Source organism: Sminthopsis crassicaudata, chromosome 5 (assembly GCF_048593235.1).
Source record: "Sminthopsis crassicaudata isolate SCR6 chromosome 5, ASM4859323v1, whole genome shotgun sequence".
In the NCBI taxonomy this organism is placed as follows: Eukaryota; Metazoa; Chordata; class Mammalia; order Dasyuromorphia; family Dasyuridae; genus Sminthopsis; species Sminthopsis crassicaudata.
Genome location: NC_133621.1, coordinates 36,651,223 through 36,678,912, shown reverse-complemented (window position 1 = coordinate 36,678,912; position 27,690 = coordinate 36,651,223). Strand labels below are relative to the sequence as shown.

Sequence of the window (27,690 nt, the reverse complement as noted above, 5' to 3'; positions counted from 1 at the left end):
AACAAATCTCAAGAAAAAAACCAGAAAATTATGAATTTTTTCTCAGTTTTCCCTCAGAATTCTAGTTTAGCCTCTGCACTGCTCTTCTTCAGTGTATAACGAAATAATACTTGATTAATAGAAGGAAAGAGTTCTGGGAAGATGATTTTTTTCTTGGTGACGAATATGCTGCATGTGAACTTTTGATGAAACTGTCAGTGTCATTTTTTTCATTTTATAAAATAGTTATATTTTAAAGTGTTATATATGTAAGGGATGTCATAGTAGATAAAGCACTGGACCTGGAATCAGAAAAAAACCCAAGTTCAAATCCCACCTCAGATATTAGCTGTGTAACGGTGAACAAGTCAATCCCTACAGACCTTAGTTTCCTCACCTGCAAAGTTAGCCAATAAATATGAAGTGCCAGGCACTGCACTGTTAAGACTTGAGAAATACAAAGAAAAGTCAAAGACAATTCCTGCTTGTAAGGAGCTATAGTCCAATAATGGATAATAATAGCACCTAATTCCCAGGGGATTGTGATAAAATGACATGATTGTAAAGCATTTAATAATGAATTTTAATTTAAATCAAAATTGAAGGTTGGAAAGGACAAAAGACAAAGATATTGAAATATAAAGCCGACTTTCAAATGTAAAGAAGCACTCTGCATCTTAGAAAGAGCCTGAGACTCAGAGTTCAGTTGCATAAGGAGACACCAAATTTATCCCTAGTTCATAGGGTGCCTCCATACCTTCATTCTCCAGGCATTTATCTGCATTAAATCCCAATGGCAATCTGAGAAATAAAAACAGAGGGAACCACATAAATAAGTGTGGAGTTCCTCACTAGGAAAATCCTTATTTAATCTAAAAAAGGTTATTGAACTGCAACAGAGCCTATGAGTTGCCTTGGGCATTCTTTCCTTGCATGTCTCAATGTGATTGCCCTTGGAAGTTTGTGTCCATTTTTCTCCCCGCATTTTTCTTTCTGTACATGCAGGAGAATTTATCCCGGGTTTATGAGAAAATTTGTGTAATAACTCTGTCGTGCCATTTGAACAAACACCTTTTCTAACAACTGAGTCTGCTGGCTGATAACTGAGAGGAAGCCTACCAGCAGGAACTCATCAATTACAGTGTTGAAGATGCCCACAGAGAGTTCCTCCTGGAACCTGAGTAGAATCCCCAGAGTGACTCCTAGATCCCGCTGGGGACCCAACAAGTCAGTGGCAGTGTGAATTGAGAGAATGGGCCCAGGAGGATTACATATAGAATACTGTACTTTATCTGATCTAAAAGACTGAATATAGTCCCTTTAAAAGCACCTAAAAGCCACAGAGAGTATATATGCAGAGTCTCTGGTGAGTATAAGGAGAAGCAATTTTTTTTTTTCTGAAACAATTGGGGTTACCGGACTTGCCCAGGGTCACACAGCTAGGAAATGTGAATGAGACCAGATTTGAACTCAGGTCCTCCTGACTTCAGGGCTGGTGGAGAAGCAAATTTCTCCCTCCCTATTCTTTCCACTTTGATACTGCTCTCACCCCCAAACCACAAGATCCCTTGTAATCTACATTTAGATCCATGTAACTGGCATGGAAAGCAATTCCCATTGGTTCTTTTTGGCTCCACAGAAGTCTTAAAAAATCATAACTCTTCATAGAAACCCCCCAAAAGAGTTGAGAAAATGCACCTCCCTCTTTTTTGGTGGAGGTAAGGTGATGATGGCAGTGGCTATGTTATTGGATACTACTGTTTAGATACATTTTGCTGAACTCATGTTGGTTTTTCTTGTTCTTCTATTGTACCAAATTATGCCTCTGATGACATCCTTTCATTGGTGTCCCACCTATTTAATTCAGGCCTATCTTTGAACAAATTCACCCCCACCAAGCTCCCCTCCATTGCCCTTAGAGGAGGATGAGATTATCCATACTGGATTATTCCACAAACCTCGCTTTTTTATTCTTATAAATCTTCTTAGCTAATCTTGTTAAGCATAACATAACATAAGCATCCTTATTTACCCTACTCCAGAAAGAGCAGCCACTGGGACAATTCCCAACAATTCCCTCCCCAGCCCAGGGAGCTTGGGTACCACCAAACTGAAATTAAGTGAACCAGCAAGTTGGGGGCCAGCTTTCTCTACAGCAGCTGAATCCACACCAGCAGAGATGACAAATTCCTTATAATGAAGCCCTTAACACGTACCAAGCAATGTGTTAATCCCTGAGAGTAAAAAGAAGGAACAAACCAGTCGCTCCCCTCCAGGGGAGTCAAGGTACCCACCCCAGAATGGTGGGGCTTTCGAGGTGAATTCTTAAGAGTGGTTTCTTACAGTGTTATTCTTGGAACACTAGAAAATATTTCAAATCTAAGTGCACCCAAGCATCCCTCCCAGGGCTGGGATAATTCTGGATTGATCAGCCTTCTGTGTTAGTGAGTTCAGTTACCCCATTTTACAGGTGAGAAAGCTGAGGCCTAGGCTGGTAAAGTGATGTGCACAGAGACATATGGAGGGGCAGAATGGTGTTGTTCAGTCAAGCATGTCTGGCTCCTCATGGCCCCATTTGGGGCATTCTAGGTAGAGATACTAGAGGGTGGCCATTTCCTCCTCCAGCCCATTTTACAGATGAGTAAACTGCAGCAGACAGGTGGCCCAGGGTCACTCGAGTAGGCAGTGTCTGAGGCCGGATTTGAACTCCTGCAGCAGAGTATATGTGCAAGGTGCCCCCTTGCTACCTAGTATGAAACACAGGGTCTGAGTCCTTGGGTTTCCAAAATCTCTTTTCCACCCCCACAGCATGCTCTCACCCAAATGAAAATGCTCTTTCCCCCAGAATGCTGGACAAGGATTTAGGGCCTGAGTGCAAAACTGCGCTCCCCTTCCTTTTCTGTGCCTTTCTCCCACTCCATGAAATGAGGGGCTCCGCCTCAGTAGTCTCCCCCCTCCGCTCATCTCTGGGAGCCAGGTGAGACTCTGGAGCCTTCCTCTTCTCCCAGGCTCTCGACGTAGTCTCTCTTCCCGCCTTCTTTATCCGTATCTTCCCCCAATCCTACCCTGCCCACAAGAGCCAAGCACGAAAGTAGCCCCAACTGTTTGTGAAACCAATTACATTATCTGTACACCCGTTATTTCCACTCCTGGAGGGTGGAGGACCCATGAAGAAAGGACCCGCCATCCTGGGAGACAGAGTGGAGACCTCTGAAGGGGTTTCTGCCTCATGGAATAGCTCACAACGGAGGATGTCATCTTGAGGCAAATTCTGAAAAATGCTGCTTTTAGACATGTCCCAAATGTTGAAGTGTAATAAATTGCAATTTCTTACAAAAAAATTTGTGTATGAGGTTCCAGCAACAGGTAAGGAGAAACAATATGAAAACCCAAGATTCTCTGAATCTTTTTGTCCCTGCTTTTCTCCTAATCCTTTCTTTCTCAGGTCAAGTTATCTTGATCATTGGGCCTATTATGACCAACCAGAACACAGAAGAGAGGATTAGAATAAGGAAAAAGGCTGAGCAAGTTCCAACCTAGACTGTGTTCAATCCTTCCTGTGACTCAGCAAGTCACTCTCCCTCTCTGGCTCAATAACCTCATTTGTAAAATGAAGAGGTTGGATTCAACTTGAAAGAGTAAGGCTCTAATCCAAGGTTCCTTCTAAATCTCTACTCCTCTAAATCTATGACTCCACTCTTTCTGGCCACTACCATGGATAAACAAGACTGCACTCATTTGATTCATTTTCTTATATAAAAGCTTTTTTTTTTAAACTTAATATGAAAAATTCTGCTTGCATCTGAGAATATAATAAACTTCTGTCTAAAGCCTAGAAGGGTCAGAATTTATTAATCCCAATTAAAATATGTAAAAATAAAAATATTTAAGTGATTTATTCTTTTCCTAAGAGAAAACTGGAAATAACTTAATTGCCTTTTTTTTTTAGTTTTTATTCACTTAAAAATGTGATTGCAATAAAATGAAAAAAATCATGATTCCAAATTAGAGAACCATCATTAGAAATACTGTCCCACATGGACACATATATAAACATATACACGAAAGACACACACACATAAATATATGTATACACACATATATATTTCTTGATTTATGGTCTTTGTGTGGTATTACTGCCATCTGCTGTACATGGTTGTTAAAAAGTTGTAAAAATTTGTTTTGTTTTTTTCCCTTCGTGCCACCCCACAATCTGATAAGTAACTCCTTCCTGCCAGTTTCAATGGGACAATTACAGCACAAATGAGCTCAAATGCTGAAAGAAATGTCTGCAAAGAAACTAGACTTGCTTGCACCTATTATGGTGTGCATTAACAAGTGAAGTCGAAGTAAGAAGCAACAGATGAAACTGCCATTTGGCCCTGAAGACAATGATCAAGAAGTTCTACTCACATTTGAGATCCAGTGGAAGAAATACAGGTTGACAATTCCTCTCCAGAGTGACCATTAAAGACCTTGCTTGGGGGTGAAAGCGGACGCCATTGGGGAATAATGGATTTTCAATCAGAACACAAGACTGGAACATCATGCTTTACCTATCATGTAAATAGCTCAAATCCTTTTTCCATTTCTGCCCTAAATGGGCCAAGAATCTTTAGGCAAATCCCTTATCCTCCACTGGCCCTAGTTTCCTCCTCTCTAAGTGAAGATACTCAACAATGTGGCCTTGAAGGTCCTAAGTGCCCACTCCTAATCTGTGTTCTTACTGTCCTTTCTAAACCTCAGCTTCCTCGGGTATAAAATAGTGATGTTACCATTGTACCTGCAGGGATTCTTAAACTTCTCTGGACTAAGGACACCTGTGGCTGCCTGACAGCCTCCTCCTCAGAATGTAAAGAACTACAAAGAAAAAAATATATAATGAAATATGAGTTATAATATATATATTAAAACTCATATTTCATTTTATATATATATATATGTGTGTGTGTGTGTGTGTGTGTGTGTGTGTATATACACATATACACGCATATGGTGAGAAAGAAGACCAGAGGAGTTAGTTAGTTCATGGAGGCCAGGCAAAAAATTCCTATCTTATAGGTCTGTTGTCCTCAAAAAGATTCTGAATATATAATAAAACAGCAGAAAATTCCCCCCAAAGCATTATTTATCAGCCATCCATCCATTAATCATAATAAAAGTCACTGGTCTTGTCCAATAATACCCCTGACTTTTGCATGGACAAATAAGATAAAATATGCTGTTATGGGCCAGAACCCTGTACTTGAAACAAGGATTCTTCAAGGTGTTAAGTCAGTGGAATTGATAAAGACAATGGTTACCTAGTATAGCATGGTGATTAATAGTTCTCTAGTTCAGTACATGTACTTAGTACTTAATATAGTTCTACAAGATTCACACCATGATAATGTAATTGGAATAGAGCATATAAAGCTGAGACAAACTCAGCTAGTGTCAGAACTAAAGACAACAGAGGACTGGAGGCAGGAGCTCAAGCTCTTGGAGCCAAGGACAGAGATTCACTCCATCTCACACCAGCTGATAGCTCTTCTCCTTCACTTCTCCACTGAAACCAAGGCCTCCAAGAATGCTAGCCGAAGCCCCAGGCAAGGAGACTAAACTTTGAAAGAGATAATAAAGGATTTGGACTTTAACACCTGGCTATTCTCATGGTGATTACTCAACTGAAATGAAGGCTGCTCCAAGACCTCCAGAAAACCAACCAGAACACTACAATATGCAAAACATTTTATATAACATAAAGCACTATATAAATAACAATGTTTTAACAACTTGTTTGGGTTGTAAAGGAAAAAAAAGAAAATTGTTATTCCCCTAAAAAGAGACAACCAATTTGCTATGATTTAAACTAAAGGTATTCAATAAAAACATTTTTCTTCTTTATGTATAACCTAATTCAAATCTAAAGTAATTCAGAATTTTATAAATGTAAGTTCAAAGTGTTTAGCTGCTTTCGACATGTTAAAAATTAATTTGATTTTTTAAAATAATTAGTGGCACAAAATTAAATTCCACTCCTTTCTCCTTTATCTTGAGAATAAAATTAAGGTTTCATAAAATCCACACTTTAACTGGGATATTTTTATTAAATTTCACAAAAATTTTAATAGCTTTTTATTTTCAAAATATATGCAAAAATAGTTTTCACCTTTGCAAAATCTTGTGTTACAAATTTTTCTCCCTTCCTTCTCCCTACTCCCTCCCTGAGACAGCAAGTAATCCAATATATGTTAAACATGTGCAATTCTTCTATACATATTTCCATAATTATCACGCTGCACACAAAAAAAAATCAGACAAAAAAGGGAAAAAATGAGAAAGAAAAAAAAGCAAACAACAAAAAAGGTGAAAATACTATGTTGTGATCCACATAGTCCACATAGGTGCAAGCTAAGTGCAGCTGACTCTTTCCATAACAAGCCTGAATCACTTCATTGTTGAAAAAAGTCAAGTCCGTCAGAATTGATCATTGCATAATCTTGTTGCAGTGTACAATGATCTCTTGGTTGTGCTTATTTCACTTAGCATCAGTTCCTGTAAGTCTCTCCACGCCTCTCTGAAATCAGTCTCCTGATCACTTCTTATAGAACAATAATAATACTCCATGACATTCACAATTTATTCAGCCATTCTCCAACTGATGGGAAATCACTCAGTTTCCAGTTTCTAAGTTCTACAAAAAGGGCTGCTGCAAACATTTTTGCACATGTGGATCCCTTTCCCTCATTTAAGATCTCTTTGGGATACAGACTCATAGTGACATTGTTAGATGCATAGTTTGATAGCCCTTTGGGCATCGTTCCAAATTGCTCTCCAGAATGGTTGGATCTGTTCACAGTTCCACCAACAATGTAATAGTGTCCCAGTTTTTATACATCCCCTCCAAAATTCATCGTTATCCTTTCCTGTCATCTCAAGCCAATCTGAAAGAGTGTATAGTGATACCTCAGAAGTTGTCTTAATTTTCATTTCTTTAACCAATAGTGATTTGGAGCATTTTTTCAACACATAGCAACTAGCCCAAACAAATAATCTTCCATTTTTTTCTGTCCACCCTAAAACAATTTCATCTGAAATAAAAATGATGTCATGGAGAACATTTTTAGCAGTGACATGAGAAATGTTTATAAGAAAAGGGGCAAGGAGAGCTGCCATTTAACTTAGCAGGTATCCATCTGCATACCTCCTTACTCTCAGAGACCCTTCACTCAAAATCTCCTATTTCCTGCTCTTCTTTCACACTACAAGTTTTACTTCCAGGTCTACATGAGGGTGAAAATATTAAGAAAAGGACACGATTAGATGAGCAAATGCAGCAGGACCAGCAGGGAGCTGGTTTGTTACCATTTTAATCAATTCAGCCTCAGATGAATGTTCTCTTTGGAATACCGTCAGAGAAATAAACAGGCAATGACTGCAAGGGCTGAAAACGACCAAGCAATCTGTTGATTATGTGCTGGATATTCACAAGTGACAGAAGAATTCCACCTTTAAGGTTTTATTTCAGTTGTAATAACGTGTCATAAATAATTGATCATTGTATAATAAATTATTCAGGTAAATGCACAGTTTCCAAGGAATCCTAGCATGAGGCTAGATTAATGGGATAATGTGAGGGAGAGACAGCCATGGGGCGCACACCCCACAAGTACCCCCTGTTGCAGCTAAGCTGGGTGCTTCATACCTCCCAGCATGGGCCTTCCACCACAGGAACACATTAATACCTTCTGAATATTTATAGAAAAGAAATCCCCACTGGGCACTTCTGTGGCTTGTCTAAGCACCATTATGAAATCATGAGACCTGACCCTACAGTTCCCTTTAGCCAACTGATTGGGGCAGTCATTACCCAGTGCTCTGCCTTCCCTACACCTGGAGCCGGTGGCAAAAGTCAAGGGTAGCACGTGGACACAGATCAGTGGCTTTTACCAGCATGGATGGATGGATGGATGGATGGATGATAAATAATGCACACACACCAAGATTTATGGGGGGAATCCTTTGCTGTTTTATCCTATTTTCAGAACCTTTTTTTAGCACATGTTTACACTCCCTAGGAGATCAATCTTCAACTCTTTTCAAAAGATAGCTCACTTCCAATTAAAGTCTTTCAGCATTTACAAACTTCTTATAAAACTCAATGTAAAAGTTTAGAGATGTGGCACTCGCTCTCAAGGGCTATGCTAAGTTAACTGATCTTAATTTGTCTGGCAAATGGCATCTTGTTGAATGGCTTTATTCCACCGTTTCATTTTGAAGACCAAAGAATTTAAGAGAAATTATTTCAGTGAAATCCAGTAGACTCCAGATCAGGAAGTCAGAAAACTAGATTCAAATCCCAATTTTGAATTATAATCACCCAACATTGGACTGTGAAATAATAAGATTGTACTCATTCCTTCCAAGCTCTGTTGTCTGCCCAAGGCCTTTTGTGGTTCTTGGCTACTAGCAGCTTCTACCAATTACCTTGGCTATTTATTCCATATGTATCTGGTACATATTTATATTACACCCTCTCCCCAGAGAGCAACTGACTCCTCCTCTCCTCAGAGTTCTAAGGGCAAACCCTTACACGCCAAGGTTTCTGTTGCATGCTTCCCATTTCCATCACCCAGTACAGCCTGAATAGTTTTTAGGAAGGGTATTGCTAAAAAAAATACAGTAAGAACAGTAGAATTCCCACGTCCCTTTCCCCTTACCCAGGGGTACCTGCTCCTCCTGGAGACAGGTGGTTTCCCACTTAAAGCACAATCCCAGCAAGGTCTGTGTGGCCTTCATGGAGTCCTCAATGGACTTCCTCAGGTGTAGCTCCCTCGTGCTCCCATGATCAGACCCTATCTAGGGCCTGGTCTCATCAGGGGCTACACTCTCCAAAGGCTACTGGTCGGTAATCTGCGGAAGCCGGAAGCCGCTATCACAACTCAATGTGGGCTCTACTACTTCCTATCAGTGCCGAACAACTGGAGTGAAGGGTGTGGGATGTTCTCATGGCTCTTCTAATATTTCAAATTTCACAGGATATTTAGAAAAATGCTTGATATATAATAAGCACTTAATAATGCTCAGAGATGGATTGGGCAAGTAATTTTAACTGTGAACCTTAGTTTCCTTACCTATAAAATGGGAATTAAGATTTATATTCTTAATGATAAGACATCAAATAAGATAGTGCATTTAAAAAATACCTTATAAACCTTAAAATATTTTATGAATAAAAGCCCTTTTAGAAATTCATTGTACTTAGCCACACCTTAAAGTCTAAATAGCAAAACTTAATATTAGATTGGCATTCCTTGACTTGAAATCTATAGCTATTTGTTATAGGATGAGAGAGAATTCTTCAGAAAAGGCTTTTCTTGGGAGTATGATGGGAATAGTAAAAGATAGTTATGCATCAGTGACTCAGAGAAATGAAGAAAGGATTATCTTTCAGGAAAATTTTCAAAACATACATAGAAATTTCTTAATAAATGTTAAGTACTTGGTCCACATGATTACTAATAAAAACTGCAAACTTGGCCAGCATTTATAAAGTTTAGAGGACTTGATCAAACTATAAGTCCAAAGTTGGCATTAATTAAACATTCTAAGATTGTAGACAGATTTTGATATTGTGGGATAAACTGAGTTCAGACCTCTCATAGGAATGTGACCCTGAACTCTACCCTCATTGTGACTTGAGATTTTACAATAACAAACTGAGTTATAGCTAAAAAGCTGCAGGTGTTTGATTGTTTTTGGATGAACATTTTCCCTCCAGTTTCCCCCACCTCTTAACTAGCATTTAAGTACTTTTTAAATTCATAACGGCTTTGGGAATTCAGGTAACAATTCTCTCATCCAAGAATATCTGCTTGTATAGCAATTCTCTAGGGAAATTTAAATTAAGAGCTTGTTATTTACTAAGGTTCTTTTGTTTCTGGGATACACTGCTGTGAGTAAAGTGTAAGCCTGACCTCTCCCAGACAATGGAGAAAAAAGGCAGGGAGGGCAGTGGGGGCTTCTGCTCAGGGTGTATTCCATCTTGTGTTTTGTAGTTTGTGCTCTGCACTCCTTTACTGAGACTCCTTGTCTGTTAGGAGTTGCCCTTTCCCAAGAGATCATAATAAATCCCTTTTTGGTTTTCTACCTTGTGAATGTCTGATTTTCATTTGGATAAGGGTCACTGTCTCACACAATATAATCACCAAAACAACACATAACTCTATTACGAAGGTAGTTACATACACACTGAGAACAAAGAGTCTGCTAATGGCTTATAATTGTTAATTCTTAATGATATGCCACTTCAGGACCATGTAAGCAAGGGCAATGAAAGCAGTTGGAAAATAAAAAGTGATTGTGTGCTTGGTAAGCTATGGAACAAAAATTCAATTTCACGGAATTTTAAAGTAATGAAAAAATCACATATGAATTGCATATTTTTAATGCTTGGGGAAATTATCAATGCTGCATGATTAACAGAGTGCTTTTTGGAGTTCTTTCGTGTTAGTGTCTATTTGCATGCACAAGCATAAATCTACAAAGCACTCTTTACAAAAATCACTCAGACTCAGCTTATAAAGCACTGACCCAGAAATATTGTTTTTTCCTAACCCTCACTTATTAGGTGCCCAAACGCTGCATGTCAAAGCAAGTCTGAAATTTCTAAGTTACTTTTTCAAGTATGAAAGAAGCTAATAATCACTGATAAAAACTCCAAACCAACAATAACAACAGCAGCTTAACAATAACATTTTACATTTATAAAATGGATTTAATCTCTTATCTTTCCAAGCAGGAGCCTGATTTTGTATCAAAAGAAATTAGCAGGCAATGTTCTAGAGCACAGCCCCTGTGGGCACTGGCACCAAATGTACCATCACAATTCTAAAAAACAAACTGAGCTGGGGATACATCTCAGAGACCCTGGAACACAGTACCTATGCTCACCTATGCTCCCTGAGGTGGAAAAGAGGAAGCCCATCATCAGGTAGTTTCCCACTTTAACTAATTATTCTTGCCAACTAGGTGCCAAGTTCAGTTTCTACAATGAGAGACACTTGATGGGGGTACAGCTTCTAGGAGAAATATAGCAGTAATCCTGAAGCCTCCCAGGCCTTAGGAATGCTACTATTCTAACAATCTGTCTGTCAATGATCTTAAAGTCTCCTGGACATAGGAATACTACAATATAGTCCTAGAAACCTTGCTAACTGCCAGATGACAATCTGTTGGTCAGTGATAACAGGGTTTCTGGGACAAATGGTGAGATTTATTCCAGACCACTCCTCAGTTCTACCTCTGGGCCATAAAATTAGCATATCAGCTACATGAAGAACCAGATCTCTCAGTATTTTCCTATAAATTTGCCTTCTTGCTCCTGATTCTTTGCTAATCCTTTTGGAACCTGGCTTGCTTCTGTAATGCTGGAGAAACTGAGGCAAGATAGAGATTAGAGAGTTTTTAACATTTTATTAATTGGGAGAGTTTAATTGACTGGACAGAACTCTTGTCTCAAAATATCCAGTGACGAATGGGGGAATGACCAACCCTTTTATAGCTTTCAAACAAAGAAAAGAAGAGCGGGAAAAGTTCTTACAGAACCTTTTGGTTCTGTCAGGATGGGGAAAGCAATAAAATCTTACTGAAAACCAGAGTCAGGATATTTGAATAAACAGAAGTAAGGATGTCAATTGAAGTATCCGGGATGATCTTATCTTTTTAGAGGGACAGTGTCAAAAAAATTTTGAAGGCAGAAGGAACTAGGAGCCAGAATGTCTGATCAGCTCCTCATCTACCATTGACAATTTATAACCTTAGAGCAAATTGTCCTCAGTCTCAATGAACCAGGGGGGGTTTATAACTAAGGGGACTGAGGCAGAACAGTTAAGGAAACTGAGATAGAACAATTCAGGGAAACTCAGGACAATAAGGGAAACTAGTGCAGGGAAACAGGTAGAACAGCTCTAGGAGACTGTGGCATAACACTTCAATTGGCATTATAATTACAATAAACTTTGCCCCCTAACTTGGAAGCCTGCAAATTCTTTTGGAACACCTCATGATATCGTTCTGTGAGCCTAATTTTTTGGGGTCTCCTTTTAAACCTCAACAACTTGCTATTTGTATTCTCTAAATTTGGGCACCCAGGGACAAAGCTCCAATCACTTTGCCGTAGGTACAGCTCTTCCAGATATAAATACAACAGTTCATTTTTGTGACTCATCAGATATATCAAAACGACTAAATAATCCTCAATTATTTTCTTTAAAAAGTCAATTTACAAGCAATGGCATGTTTAACTGCATGAAGGTGAGCTATTTGATACTCATAAAAGCCATTCATAAAAGCAGACAATACCCAGGTTACGACCACTGAAATCCCAGGTTTGGGACAAAATGAATGAAAATGAATGGTAATAGAAAATCTATGGAGAAAAAAGTATAAACAGAACCTTCCATGAATAGGAACTTTTACCTTAGAGCTTATGACAATTCTTTGAATTATTTTGATAACTGTATTCCAAATAATTGGTTTCCCTTATAATCTCATCTATTTTATGCATTTAAAACATTCTGAGGAGTTCATTGGTTCCAAAAGAACGCCACAAAAAAAGGTGAAGAACCTCTTACCTCAGGGAAAGCTTTCAGAGCAGAGTGGTAGATGGTGGAGAAGCTACTAAAAGGAACCCCTCAAAAGAAAAGAGGAGGGCACCTCAGAGAAGACCCACAGGAGGGCGGCACAACAGGCCCATCAGTAGGCTGGCTCCAGCACTCATAAAAATTGAGAGTAACTGAATTTTCCAGCACTGGCAGTTATTAAAAAAACAATGAATCTTCAAGGAAATCTGAAAATTTTCCTCCTTCAGAAACTTTCAAAAAACAAATGATGGATTTTCACCACCCTGAAATAATTTACAGTACTAGTCAATGCCCAGTAAATCCTTGCTAAAGGAATGGGAAATAAGAGACAGAACAAGAGGGAAGAGGCAGGCTCCATTTCCCCTGTAACCTTTGGGAAGACAGACTGTGTGAAGGTTGTACCTGCAGTAGAAAGCCCCCCAACTTGGAGTGGAGGGATGGCTCTCATCCTCATTCTTCCTGACTTGGGCCTGAGCACATCACCTTGTTGGGCCTCACTGGCTTGATGGACACAGGTGCTAAGTGTCCAGGACTAAATACTCCCCAGACCCTGCCTCGCTCTCAATCTCTGCCATTCTGAGATACTAGAACAAGAAACAAGAAGTCCTCATCACCAGATTAATTTACTCCTTCTACTCCCAGATGGATGATGTCACTTTAGAGACTATATTCCCTAACTGAACAGCCTTTTTATCTTTGAGTGAACCTCTGAATTTTAAAACTGATCATATTGACATTGATCTCCGACTCAGGAGGTTAGGGGAAGACTCAATAACAAGAGTGAGAAAAGGGCTAAATAATCCTAACAATTCTTAATGTTTGGCAGAAATGGTTTGATCCCACTAAAAGATGAAATTCATGTATGGAAATACATTCATTTGTGAATCATTTTTCTCTAATGGATAATATGTACATCTAACTCCATTATAAAGGAATCTGTCTGTCATGATTATAAAAAGAATACACTTCATTACTCAAATTAATGAACAATATCCTATGATGAAAATCTGATCTCTCCTGCTATCTACTCACTTTTAATTACATCTTTCTTCAACATTGATTGAATACCGTAACAAAATGAAATTTCCTACTTATCTGAAATCTTTAAAAAATGAGAAGCCAAATTCAAGACTTTGGACCTGAAGTTCTATATCAGAAAAGTATTAATAGAAACCTCCTGCCATTTAATGGGTAACAGGCTAAAAGAAGGCAGATTCCTAAAAAAGGAATTTTGAAGGAAAATAGAAACTTTATTAGTGATACCAAACACTGGCTTCAAACTCATACATATGAATGAAAATAAAAGAGCATACGAATGAAAAAAAAAAAATCAGAGATTCTAACATATACAACAAAATGACAAAGAAGCCAAGTCAAGCAAATCTTCTCATAGAACAACTAGAACACCATCAACTTTACGAGATAAGTTATTAGTCTTACATATTCAGACACAGACATGACAAACTGGCCCCCTCCTACTTCTCACTTCTACGATTTGGCCCCTCCACACACTCTGTGTGATCTAGCCACCTTGTTCCTCTCATACAAGCCTTCAGCTTTATGCTGTCTCACACTGTCAGTCCCAGTGCTGACTGGAATATTCTTGCTCCTCATCTCCCAACTCCTGGATCTCCCCCTCAAGATTCAGCTCAAATCCAGCCCCTTGCAGGCAGCTCTTCCAGGACACTTCAGGGCCTTCCCTGAATTAAACCTTACATCAAGTTTCTGTATTTCTTATACAAATATAAGGACTTACATTTATTTCTCCATTTAAATGTGAGCTTCTTGAGGCCAGGGAGAAAGTTTTTACCTTTCTGTATATCTTCAGGCTTCAGTCTCTTGACTGGTACATGGTTTGTCAACATGCATTTATTAAGTACTCACTAGATGCCAAGTACTGTGTTAAATGCTGGGAATACAAAGAAGGGCAAAAACCCCATGACCTTCTATCACCAAATAGGTCAGGGGAGGAGAGGAGGGAGGGAGACAACATGAAAATAATGAGGTATCTACAAGATCTATATAATGCAAAAGGAAGGTAATATCAGAAAAGTGACAGTAGTGATACGGGTTATCAGATGGAATTGGGAAGTGATGAAAGAACAGAGCATTCCAGGCATGGGAACCTCTAGAGAAAGGGCATCTGAGTAGCAACATGGAATGTTAAGGCTCAAAGAACAGTAAGAAACTAATAAAAGCTTAAATGAATATATAATGTCCAAAAAAAAAAAAAAGAGGGAGGGAGGAAGAGAAGAAAGGAAAGAAGGAGAGAGGGAAGAAGGGAGGGAGCAAGGAAGGGAAGAAGGAAGGAAGGGAAGGAGGAAAGAAGGGAAGAAGGAAGGAGGGAGTAAGGAAGAAGAGAGGAAAGGAGGAAGGAAGGAGGGCGGGAGCAAGGAAGGGAAGAAGGAAGGAGGGAGGGAGGAGAAAGGGAGGGAAGGAGGGAGGGAGGGAGGGAAGGGAAGACTGTTTGGATTTTCTTCCCACACAAGTTGGTCATCCTCTGTCTATAGTCTAGAGGTCAAGTCCCAGCCCATCACTTTACAGATGGGAAAATAGAGGTTAAATTATGTGCCAAGGGTCACACAGCTACTCAGCAGGTATAGCCCAAGTATCCAGAGCCTGTGTCATTTCCATGGCAACATATTATTTCTCACCGATTTTTCCTATTTCACATCTTTTCCACCTTATTTATTTGTTCAACCTTTTGCCAACCCTTTCATAAAGTGTATCAAACTTCTTTTCTTGATGAATTGCCATTCTTAACTGCCCCTCTGCTGAATGCTCTCTAAACTCATATGCTACTACATATGTTTTGAACTGGTGAAAAATTTGTTTTACATAGTGATCCAAAGAAATACAATTAAATCACTTTCAAGGACACTGAATAACTTTAAAAGTGAACACTGCTAAGGATGTAAGGAGAGATTTGCTTTATGGCAGACATAAAATTATTGTATTTTTATTACACTAAATTTATTTAAAATAATATATAAATTACATAAATGGTTACTTCTAAGGTGGCTTACAATGCTAAAACTCATTTTAATCAATTCAACAAATATTTATTGAATGCCTATCAAACAGTGTATTTACTTTTTAAGGCACTAATCTTATTTTAAGCTTTTTGCTTACGCCATTTTATTTTAAGCTATTAACTTCCACCTCAAAGGTAGACTCTGCTAAGCAAATACAAGTTTTTAGCCCAGTTTCTTCCAGAATTAAATTCTTAAGGCCTTGATTCCAAAATGGTACCTGGTGCACAGTAGACACTTAATAAATGTCTGGTTGGACTTTATTTAAATGAGCTAATGTGAGTTCCTGTTCCTTTTGTAGGCTTTAAATTCTGAGGTACTTTGAAGAGTCTGCCATTTTTCAGGCAGACTAAAAGATCCCTTTTATTTCCACCTAATTCTGAAATTTTAGGCCTTTGTTTACTTAATAACCCAATACCATTCAGCATAATACTGACATTTGGCTTAGTAAGGGTTCTTACACTACTTTATTTAGTGATATTTAGTGCACTTTTCATTTTAAGTTCACAGGATAGAGACTCCTATTTTCCCTGGATTACTTATCAACACTAGAACAGATATGTCCCCTTAAGAAAACTCTTTTTAAGTTTATATTTACAAAAATAATATATCATGATAACAATTCTTTCTCATGAGTTACTCAAAGCCCAATTACCATTAATAGACTTGAATTTTAAAAGCAATTGCTCAGTAAAGCCTCACCCTGCAGAAGGATCCAAGCCAGTTCCTTGCCTCCTTCCTGCCTTCGGGGCCTTTCTTGGTGGCAGCCTCATTAGTCACGACTCATGTGAACTCGCCACTGGATGCTCACCAACAATTTCACTGAGGTCCCCAGCTCTAAACTTTGTGCATTTCACTTGTGCCCAGCTGCCACTTGGTCCAAAGAGCATCTCCTCTAGGAAATGGGGATGATGGCTCCACTTACCCATCAATGCTCTCTGGGCTGACCCTGGTACACGAAGCCCAAGAAGTCCTTGTTTTCTATAAACTCCATGCTTGCCTAGCCATTTAGGTATGAGGAGGCACTGCACCAAGGGCTGGACTGAAACGGTGGGACATCGAAGTAAGCACTATCGTGCAAAAATATTTTAGCAAAAGCAGTCACTGAGGGACAAAATGTGGTGTGTGTACATGTGGGTTTCCATCACCTCATGAGACAGAGCACCAAGAGAATACATACATGGGGAAAAGGGAGTCCAGGAACACTTTAGTATGAAGACCTGAGGCAAAAAAAAAAATGAATGAAAACCAGAGTAGGGGAAAATGTGAAACTTTCAATATGGGAAAAAATGATTATTCATTATCTCAATAAAAGTGGACACAATGCAGGAGGAGATGGCAGCTGAATAGGCCAATGCCACTTCAGTCTACCCAATACCTTCCTTGCAATAGGAGGAGCTTAATGAACATGTAGAGATACACAGGGAAGTCAAACACAGAAGATCAGGTCAGTATACACTGCCTTGATCAGACCAGAGATGGGAGGACTGCATTCCATCCCAGGAACACTTCAGGAAGGATACTGACCCTTTGGAGAGCATCCAGAAAAGAATCATCAGAATGGTGAATGGCCTGATGACCCCACCACAATCTGGATCATGGAATGAGACCAGAGACATTTGTGCTCACAAAACACAGATCCAGAGGGGACAAGTTCGCTGTCATCATGTATCTGAAATGCTCTCTGAGCAACAGGCCCATTCTGCTTGGCCCCAAAATCGAGTCTGGGAGAATTGCACCTAAGTTGTAAAGAGAGGCAGGTTTAAGCTTGATGTGGGAAAGAGAACTCTCAGGATCAAGGATATCTGAGGAGAAAAAAAGTTAAACTTTAAATATATCCAATTGCCACACATGCTAACAATTTGCAAATATAATTTTACATTTAGCCTTTTTGAAGGAAAAATATCACAAGCACTGGAATTTGTTCATGGAATTCTTCCCTTCATGCAGAACATGGAGATGCTATGAAATGGGATTTGATCGGATAATGTAACAGAATAAAGTATGTCTCCAAACATCCCTAATGGAAGCAGTTTCACTTTCTACTTTAGTGTGGATGGAGAGAAATCTGTCTATGGTATTTGAGAAGAACTGTGGGAGGGAAAGAAAACCAAAGCAAACCTATAACCACTGGGGCCTCTGAAACACTCCTCCCAATTCCAACCCCTTCCTACGCCAATGACTTAGTTTATCAACCTTGCAATCCAAGAGAAATGTTCACTATGAGCCCTCAGAGACCATATTAGCGTAATAATTGAGAGGAGGAGGTAATAGCAAAGGCTCAAAATAACATTAACTAGCTTATAATACGTTATGGAAGAACGCTTATTTGATTTGGGAGTTTCTGCAAAGGTTCTGTCTCAATTTTCTTAGAAAACAAAATCTAAGTGGGGCAGTAGGGGAGGATTTAGCCTTCTTTATCATCCCCACCTCTGACTTCCTAGAAAGATAGGAAATGAAAATGAAAGGAAGGAAATGAAAATGAGAGGAAAAGAATGAGAATATAGATTAATTACAGATGGTAAATATAAAAGAACAAGAATGTAAACAGAAACCACTTAATGAGAGGAAGACAATAAATCTAACAGCATGCTAGACTCAGTTTTCAATAAAAAGGAGATTTATTTTCCCAAATATCTATTACATTTGTGATTCATGAGAATATACTAGGAAGAAAAGCATTGGAAGCATCTATTTATATTTTTCAATAGTCATTACAGAAAAGAGATTTCCCAAACTTTTAAAATCATAAACTACCATGGTTTGAACCCTACGATACCATAGGTAAGTCCATTAACCCTGCAAAGTCTCAGTTTCTACAAAATGGGGATCACGCTTTCAGAACCCACCCTCCTAGAGTGAGAGAAAAGCACTCTGCAAGCCTTGAGGTATTCTATAAATGTCAGTTATGATGGAATGCACGCTGATGAGAAATGATGGAAATAATGTGGTTTTTCACTTCTTCCAATATTTTTCTGCCTATGGACCTAAATTTAAGCTTTAAAAATAGCCAGTGTGATGCAGAGAGCTTCCAAGTAAGAGGATCTGATTTCTATCACCAGCTTTCACTCCTTGGGTGACACTGAGCAAATAAACTTAACCCTTATCTGAAAAATAAGACACTAGATCTTTAGAACGTCCCTTCCAGCTACCAAATTCCAGTTCCAGGGATCCTGTGAAGTGGGTCCAGGCAGCCCAAAGCTTTTGGCATTCATCCTTCCTCGGCCACAGTAATATACTTCTATCAGAATGTAAGCTCTCTAAGGGCAGGGACTGCCTCTTGTAATTTCCATGCTCAATGCTTGCCACTGTGGACAGCTAGGTGGGGCAGTGGATGGAACACTTAGACCTAAAATTTTGGGGATTTCAAATATGGCTTCAAATACATAGTAGCTGTGTGACCCTGGGCAAGTCACTTAACCCTGTCTCCCTCAGTTTCCTCCTCTGCAAAATAAGTTGGAGAAGCAAATGCAAGAGAATCCCAAATGGGGCCATGAACAGTTAAGACATAATTGAAAAACTCAGCAACTTAGCACTGTGCTTGGCCCATAATAAGTAATTAATGCTTTTTTCTTTCAGTTATTCATGTTCTAGAACTGAAGATTAACGTTCTCCATCGGTTGGAAACCATATAGACACCAGCGCCAGGATATAATGGTGACAGCCAAAGGAACATCAGAAAGGGGAGGAATATTCTGTTTTAGTTGAGGGAGGCAAATCTCTAAATTGAGGAACGCACAGAGCCTCAGTTCAATAATCAGGGAAGGAGGGAAAGTCTAAATTGTAGAGATAAAGTGAAGGTTTCCCCCAAAAGAATAACTGAAACACCAGAACCATGGTTCTATTTGGCTCTGTATTCAGGGCTGGGACAGAAATCTAAGCTCCCTTTTACTCAAAAAAGACTTGCTATAGGGCAGCTAGGATACAGATAGAGCACCAGCCCTGAATTAAGGACGACCTGAGTTCAAATCTAGTCTCAGACATGTAACACTTCCTAGCTTCCTGGGCAAGTCACTTAACCCCAATTGTCTGGGGGGGGGGGAAGAATATCCATCAACATATTAGATTATGTGATTTACTAGTTATCAATCAGAGAACCATGTCCTTAGGAAATGGCTTCTCATCGAGGCCTGACCAAAGGGAGGCTAACTCGGAGGAGGAATCTATATAAAGGAGCCCAAAAATATCAAGGTCATCATTTTGTCTGAGATCATCCCTGAAATAGGCAAAAGCAGTATAGGCATAGATAAGGCTGCATAGAAGTCTAAAGAAAAGTAAGTAGGAATAAAATGAAAAGAAAGATGCTTTGTTGTTTTCAGTCCTGTCTTACTCTTCCTGAGCCCATTTGGGATTTTCTTGACAAAGATACTGAAGTGTTGCTATTTCCTTCTCCAGCTCATTTTACAGATGGAGAAACTGAGGCAGACAGGGTTATATGACTTGCCTAGGATCACACAGCTAGTATCTGAATCCAGATTTGAATTCACAAAGATGAGTCAATTTCTGATTCCAGTACCTGATGTTCTATCTATTGTACTGTGCACCCAGTGCCCCCCAAAACTATACAACTCCCTAGTTGATCAAGCTTCCATGATGCAGTAGTTCTATGCTACCAACTCCTAAATCGTCTAAGTAGACATGTATTTCTGTTATTTCTGTAAGATCATTTGCCCTGGTTTTTCTATGAAGAAAAACCCTTAATACCAACTCTACAACTAAATTAAGTCTATGCACTTTAATTCTCACTCATTTTGAATCAATGAGTACTTTTCAAAATGGATTGAAAATAAATTTAAAAGAAAAATTTTAATAGCAACAAAGTACCACAAAGTAAACAAATTAAACAAAGTTAAACAAATCTAGAACATTTTTGTTATTGCAATTATAATTTTTGCTGAATTAACAGTGTAGTAATCCACCAGGACAAAACAACCAATTACATTTTTGTAATATGATTTTCTTTATAGCAGCTTTAAAATTCTCTCCCATAACTCATCCATTCAAATGAACAATTATAACTTTTATGAGCAAAAATATTAGCTTCAAAAAATACATGAAACTAAACAATGTGTAAGAATCAGGCTAAAAAGTTTCTATCCAATTATTGTATTACTTTGCATGAGAACATTTCCTGTGTATTTAAATGAATGATCTTACATTTCTTCAAGCAGTGGCAACCCAAGAAATCAAACAAAAAATTTAATGAATAGCCTGGCTTTTATTGTTTTCTTTCTTTTGCCAAATGTGGTTAGTGATGATTCATTCTTCAAAGGATGACACTTTTGGCCCCCTGCCCAGGCTCAAAAGGGAGTGAGGGTTTCCCTGTGTCCTTTCATTCCAAAATATTTTGTCTTACTTATTAATTATTTTTCCTCTATAAATATGAGAAAATAAACAACCAAGGCACATGATTCCTTTTAATTTGCTGCTTCGAGCAGCTGAGGCAGAATCGTAAATGGAAATAATTTGCCATCCAAATCCTGACTCCCTTCATTGCTGTGCAAGATGATAAAATGGCTCCCCAGTTAGCTGAAATTCTAAGGCCAAACAACAACTATTGCTTCCCTCTTTCCCACTAGATTCAGAACCTGAGCCACCATGGGGATCCCCAGTTTCAAAGGTCCCACCCAGATTCTGCTGACAGGGAATTTGCAAAGGCCAAAACTGGTCAGGCTCAATGCTGGTCTTTTTCACATATATGATTTTGGAGAAGAAGAAAAAACAGACTAATCTAAAAGTATTTTAACTAGATAGCACAATGATTTGTTTTGGTAGTTTTCACTTCACATATTAAACTGGGGGAAGGGGAGAAGAAAAAAGTCCATGAAGATTTGGAGGGGAAAATAACAAATCCCTTTCGAGACATTTTACTCCATACACTATTGAGACTCAAATGTTACATAAACCCAACCCACTCAAAAGCTCCAGAATTCTAGATTATAATACATGAGTAAACTGTATAACAGTTCGGAAATAAATGTGCTCATACAAACTTTAAGCACATTAAAATACAATATGCTAAGAAATATTTTGAATGAGAATGAGAATAAATTAAATAAATTATTGAAAAATAGTAATATTGAAGAAAAAAATCCATATGCAAGTATTAGCAGGTAATCAACAAGAAAGAATTGATTTGGAGCCTACTTATGTGCAAGGCATCAGAGGTCTGGGGAACCAAATAAAGTACAAAACAAATTCTGCCCTCAAGGAGATCCCACATTGATAAGAGGGGCAGTGTGGTGATGAGCAGCTACCAGACACATGCACAGTGGACAGAAGGAAGTCTCTGAGGAGAAAGCATGGGCAGCTGTGGCTAGCAGGGCCAGCCTCCTGAACAAGATGCTTGAAAAAAAATAGCAACTAAAGGGTAGAGGAGGTAAGGAAGAAGAGTATTCTAGATGTGGGGGGAGAGGGCAATCGATGCAAGGGCCCAGCTATGAGAGATGGAGGAAGAGCAAGGGGAGCTGGGCAGAGGGGGAAGGCATTAACAGAGACCTCTCTTTCAGCTTGGTCCTGAAGCTAAGGAGGAGACTTTAGAGTCCGTTGGGGGAAGCCAGCCTTCTCCCTGCAGCCAGAAATGCCCTTGAGGAGATTCATCTCCACAGGGGGTGGGGAACCCTGGAGGCTGAGTGACCAATAGAAATTTATGGCAACAGTTTAGCCAAGAGGGAGTTAGGGCTTTGGGGGAGGAGGGGCAAAGGGACCTTTATAAGAGAGGCTGGGAAGGGAGAAATGATCTGGTTAGGACAGTGGGTAGGAGAGGGTGGTAAGAGGGAGGATTTGAGAGTGTCACCCTCGATAATAATGAGGAGCTGCTGCTTTGGATGCCTTGATTTTAAGATGCCTGTGGGACATCAAAGAGACAGTTCATGAGGGTAAGAGAAGAAGGTCAAATCAGAACCATTTTGGAATGTCCAAAATCAGCGGCTCTGACAGAGATGGCCATCACAGAGGAGACACAGTGGTCAGAGGGGTCACAGAAGAACCCGGAGAGGAAAGAAAACTCCAAAGGAGAAAAGAGATCCCAGGGCAAGAATGAGTCAACAGTAAATGCTGAGGAGGCCCTTGGGAGGAAGAAGGATCAGCAGAATGTCAAGTTGAATGATGAGAATAGAATAAAAAGTATGAGAGATTAGGAAATGGAGACATCCTTTAGGATGACTTTCTGAAAGAATTTAACTAGGGACAGATATTGGATGGCAGCTAGAGGAGATGGATGGATTGGATAAGATACAATTGGTAAACATTACCCTAAAGGAAAAAAAAAAAAAAAAAAAAAAAAAAAAAAACGTTTTGCATGCAATCTAGCTTTATGGGGAATTAGCTTGCTATTGGGATAAGACTTTGTACTCATGAATACTGTTGATCACACAAAACACATAAAACTAGAAGAGACTTGGGCATCATTTAGGACACTTGTCCCATTTTACTGAGAAAATGGAGAATCACGGAGTCGAATGACTATTCCAAGATCGCCCAGAAAGAAGCCTTAGAAAGGAACAGGACTGGCCTGCTGGCCACAACTGCCTCCCTTCCCCCACACTGTGCTGTTTTATTCTAAATCACAAGAAGATTACCTCAGAGATTGTAAATTCAATTCGTGCATATTTGTAAGATCCATTCATTACTCTTCCTTAATTACATCTGACACTTTCAGACAACTATGACCAATTTTTTTATTAACTGCAGGAGAACAGAAATCCCTTGGTTTTTAAAGCAGGGGAAAGTTTGACATAGAGAAGCTACCGGGATTTTGGTTGGGATTTTTAAATAAGGAAAATCAATTTGTTCATCTCAAAATGTGTCAAAAAATAAATTTGAAAACTGATGAAGCCCTTTTTAATTACCACTTAGCAAATGCAGCCATAATTGATCTGACCCAAATATGCCTAAACCAGATGTCCTGATGTGAGGATCATTTTAGAGGTTGAAGCCTGAGGAATCCATGAGAATTTCCCAGTTAAAGGGCCTCCAGAAATAATCATAAGCTAACACTGAACTGCCCAGTTCTCCGTACCTCCCTGCAGTCCACCTCTCTTCCACACTTTCCCGTTTCTTTTAAGAGCATACCTGTCTTCCACTCTCTCAGCTTGCCAGTGAGGACTCATCCTCAGCCCCTCACTTTCACTTTGCCCATTTATCTAATACATTGCCAAGTGTGTCCACATCTTTGCTCCCCTGGACACCCCCCCAATTACCTCAGGTCTGCCCCCTCATACCTGGATCACGGCCAGCAGCCCCAGCTGGAGTGCCTATCAAGCCTCTCCCTTCCCCAGTGCACTTTTCACAAGCCACCAAAGTGATGATCTGACCATGTCACCTCCTTATCCAATTGACTCCAGAGGCTTCTGGCCTGGTCTTTAAACCTGGCTACAAACTACCCAATTCATTCCACATGATTTCCCTTCACACACTCTTGGACCAGCCAGCCTGGCTCTCCTCCCTGTTCTTCATACACAAACTCCGTCTCCTGTGTCCGTCATTGCACTGGCTCCCAGGTCTGGAATGCATACCCACTTCACCTCCACTCTACTAATTTCCTTTGCAACTTGGATCGAGCATCACCTTCTGCAATTGACTTCTTCAGCTGAGTACCCTGCCCCAAACAGCTAGTGCTTCTCCTCTTCACCTGCTCCCCGCGCGCCCCCCCTCTGTTTCCTTATGTCTACTTTATATGTATGCTGTCTCTTCCAGACTATTTAATGTCTGTAGTGCCTATTGACTGATGTTACCAACAGACACTTTCCTGCAGAAGACAGTTGATGCTCTTACACTATCTATCAGAAGGAAATCGCAGCTCAGAGACAAAACAGTTTTGGAAAAGTCATAGAACAGAAAGAGTACCAGCTTTTCAACAAAAAGAGAAGGACCCAATAACTTGCACCTTATTGAGAAGATAAGTAGGAGCATATTAGTACTAAAGCAAAGTTCTTTTAATTGTAAAAAGCATAAGAAATGTTCTTTTATTAAATTCATGTCATACTCAAAATAGGAAATCTTGCTACCAAATGCCATCACAAGAAACAACTGCTCATTTAAACAATTAAATTCAGTTTTAACCTGACAGCCAAAAGAAAAAAGGTCTGCAATATTCATCATGCAAATGTCACATCTAGGGTTACTTTTCAGCTTTATCACGTAGTTAAATTACCGACTACCCTGCAATTGAATAAAAATATGCTAATGAAATTCTAATCAGGGTACATATTACACATATGTGGTACATTGCTGCCTCCAAGTGGTTCAATGATGAATTACAAAGCTAGAAAAGGATGGAGAAGCTTCATTATTATCAGGAACTTCCCAAGCCTGGCTCATGTTTTCAAACTACATATCAAAAGATAACAAAACATGTAGTACATGTAGTTCATTTTTTTTAAACAGTCACATAACCTGGATCTGACTCGTGGGCAACCTTATCTTCCCGTCTTTAGATAGGAAGATCATGGGAAGGACTAGTTATGGGCAGGAGCTGTGACACCAAGGTCAAAACCTCAGGGATTCTCCCCACATCGATCAACAAAAGAACAAATTGTTGGGGCTTTTCTCTTGTGATCTCAACAGAGGTGTCCCTCCATTCAGCAGTTGGACACTGCAACCTCAAGAAAGAGTTTTAGTCTAGTGGAGGGTTTAAAGGTCAACAGCAAGAGGTCAAGAAGTCATTGGGAAATAAGAAAATAAAGGTAACAGGTGTAGTTAAACCTTCCTGGGAGCTCAGCTCTGAAAGGGAAAAGATGCCAGCTTAAGGAGATGTCAGTCAGGTCTTTTGATCATGGAAACACCTGGCTGTATGTGTAGGTAGCAGGGAAGCAGCCTTTACTAAGAGATTAAAAAGATTAGAGAATGAGAAAAAGTGACCAAGAGGTATTTGAGATTGCAGTAGGCCCCTAGTCTTTCTTTTACCTATTCTCTCCTCAGCTCTACAAAATTTAACGTCTATGTGCTGAAATGCCTTTAAATGTGTCAAAACATTGGGTGGGTGGGGGGGAAACAAGCCCAATTTTCTTTTTTTTTTATTCCATAATTATTTGTAGAAAATTGCAACACGGTTGACACTTCAACCAACCTAAATGAACAAAAAGAGATGCACCACAGACACAGGGCAGGCAACTGAAGTTGCTCATGAAGAGTATTTACTTACAATTCTTCTCCTTGTTTTGCTTTCTTATCTGAAACCAGATAAACCGTCCCAAAGCTTCCACTTCCAAGCTTCTGTTGAAGAACATAACGTCTTGCGATCAAAGTCTTTGAGTAAGTGGAGGCAGCTGTTGATACAGTCACACATTTGGCAGCTTCTTGGAATCTCAGCATCACTCCAGATTGTATTGACTATGTTTGTTCATTTATAGACATTGAAAATTCAGGTATCTTAAGAGGGTTCATATTCATCCAAGTGGTGATCACAGAGCAATTCCTTAAAGATGAAAATGTCATGTCAGATTTGACACAGTGTGCTAAAATGTTAACAAAATACTCGGGGCTGTCCTCTGTAAACACCAGAGCCTTGTCAGGCTTTGTGAGTTCAGAGCTGCACCCACCTTATCTTGAGGAGTGCTGCTGATTCTAGCAGAGGGTGATCTGCTCCAAAGGGTTTGGGTTTGTTTGTTTGTTTGGGGGGAGGGGTTGGTTTATCCAAATTGCATAAAACTAAAGAACTTGGCTAAAGTTCTAAAAGTTTTATATCATTTCTTGTCTATGGATATCAATTTATTCCTACATTTTCACCTGCTCTTTCCATTCAGAATTCATACACTTTCTGGATCACAAAAGTGATCGTTTTCAAGTGAGCTAGGATCGAGGCAACAAAATGTTCCTGCTGGGGAAGTGGGGGAGAAGGCACCCTACTGATATTTCGTGGATTTTAGGAATTCAGGGTGAGAAAACCACCTCTCCCCCTGTAAATGTGCAACTGCTGCGCAATGTATATCTCCAGGGTCCCTCAGGCAGAACCTGAATCCAGGCCCCAACCACTACATTCCCAACCCGCTGCTACCCGGGCTGCTACAGATTTCTAATTCAGGTTTCTGTAGTCATTATACCAGACCGCATTTGCAGGGATAAAAAGGACCAGGATGGTGGGAGAAAAAATGTTACTCCACAGCCTAAAGAAGGTCTAACTGAAATACAACGACCTCTTCTGGAATTCATTCCGAACAGTAATCACCTCATCACAGAATGAAGTGCTCCCAATAAACAATCTCCATGAACTATTTTAATAGTAGCTAAGAGACCTGTTATATGTGACAATTTGAATATGTGATCACTTTTTAAAATTCTCTTTGGGGAGACAGAAAAGTTGTAAAATGTTTATTTTGACATTGACTTTTTTAAAAAGGTGACTTGTGTGTAAAAAGTTGCTTTGTCCAACAATGATATCAGTTTTTCCCACCACGGGATTCTGGGGGGAGAAGCAGCAGGAAAGACAGAGATAGTGAAGCAAAGGATCCAAGCGCTCGCTCCGGAGAGCCGGGTTCAATTCTCGGGGTGAGCTTGGGGACCCTGACTAGTCCCAATAGAGCTTCTAGCCTCGGTTTCCTCCCAGACCAAATGCAGACACTCCACTATCCCCGCGAGGGGCTGAAAGCTGGGTAAACCCCTAAGTGCGATCTATGTAAATGAGCTATTTACAAACTGAGGATTCTCTTCCACCCTCATTACCGGGCGCGGGCAGACGGCCCTTTACCGCGGCCGCCGCCGGCTCCGGGGCAGTGCGCCTTCGCCCGCGGCCTGAGGAAGCAGCTCCCGGAGCCCCCCCACAGGAGCGGGGTCTTGTCCGGACCCCCCCCCCCAATCTTCACTACACGCATTTCTAATTCTGCGGCTAAGCCCCGGGATACACTGTGTCAGTGCGGTTTCCGGCTGGGGGACCCAGAGTCCGTCCCTAGATACCCGCTCCTCCGGGCGCAGGCGCGCCTTCACCTAGCGGCCTCCGGACAGGGCGGCCCAGCAGGTCGGGGAAATGGACGTGAGCGGACCCGCGTCCGACCGAGTCCCGATTAATAAGCGCCCTCTCTGTGCTCGGCGGCGGGCCGGTGAGGGAGGACGCCAGG

The 27,690-nt window shown here is 40.0% G+C and overlaps 1 protein-coding gene across 3 annotated transcripts in view; it reads right to left on the bottom strand.

Moving 5' to 3' along the window:
- Positions 1-27,690, bottom strand: part of NEK11 (NIMA related kinase 11) — a 267,788-nt gene that overhangs the window by 239,600 nt on the left and 498 nt on the right. For all 3 annotated transcript variants that reach the window (XM_074270948.1, XM_074270949.1, XM_074270950.1), the window contains exon 2: positions 25,782-26,054. In XM_074270948.1, the coding sequence (XP_074127049.1) occupies positions 25,782-25,951 (170 nt within the window). In that variant the 5' untranslated portion in view covers positions 25,952-26,054. The remainder of the gene's footprint in view (positions 1-25,781; positions 26,055-27,690) is intronic.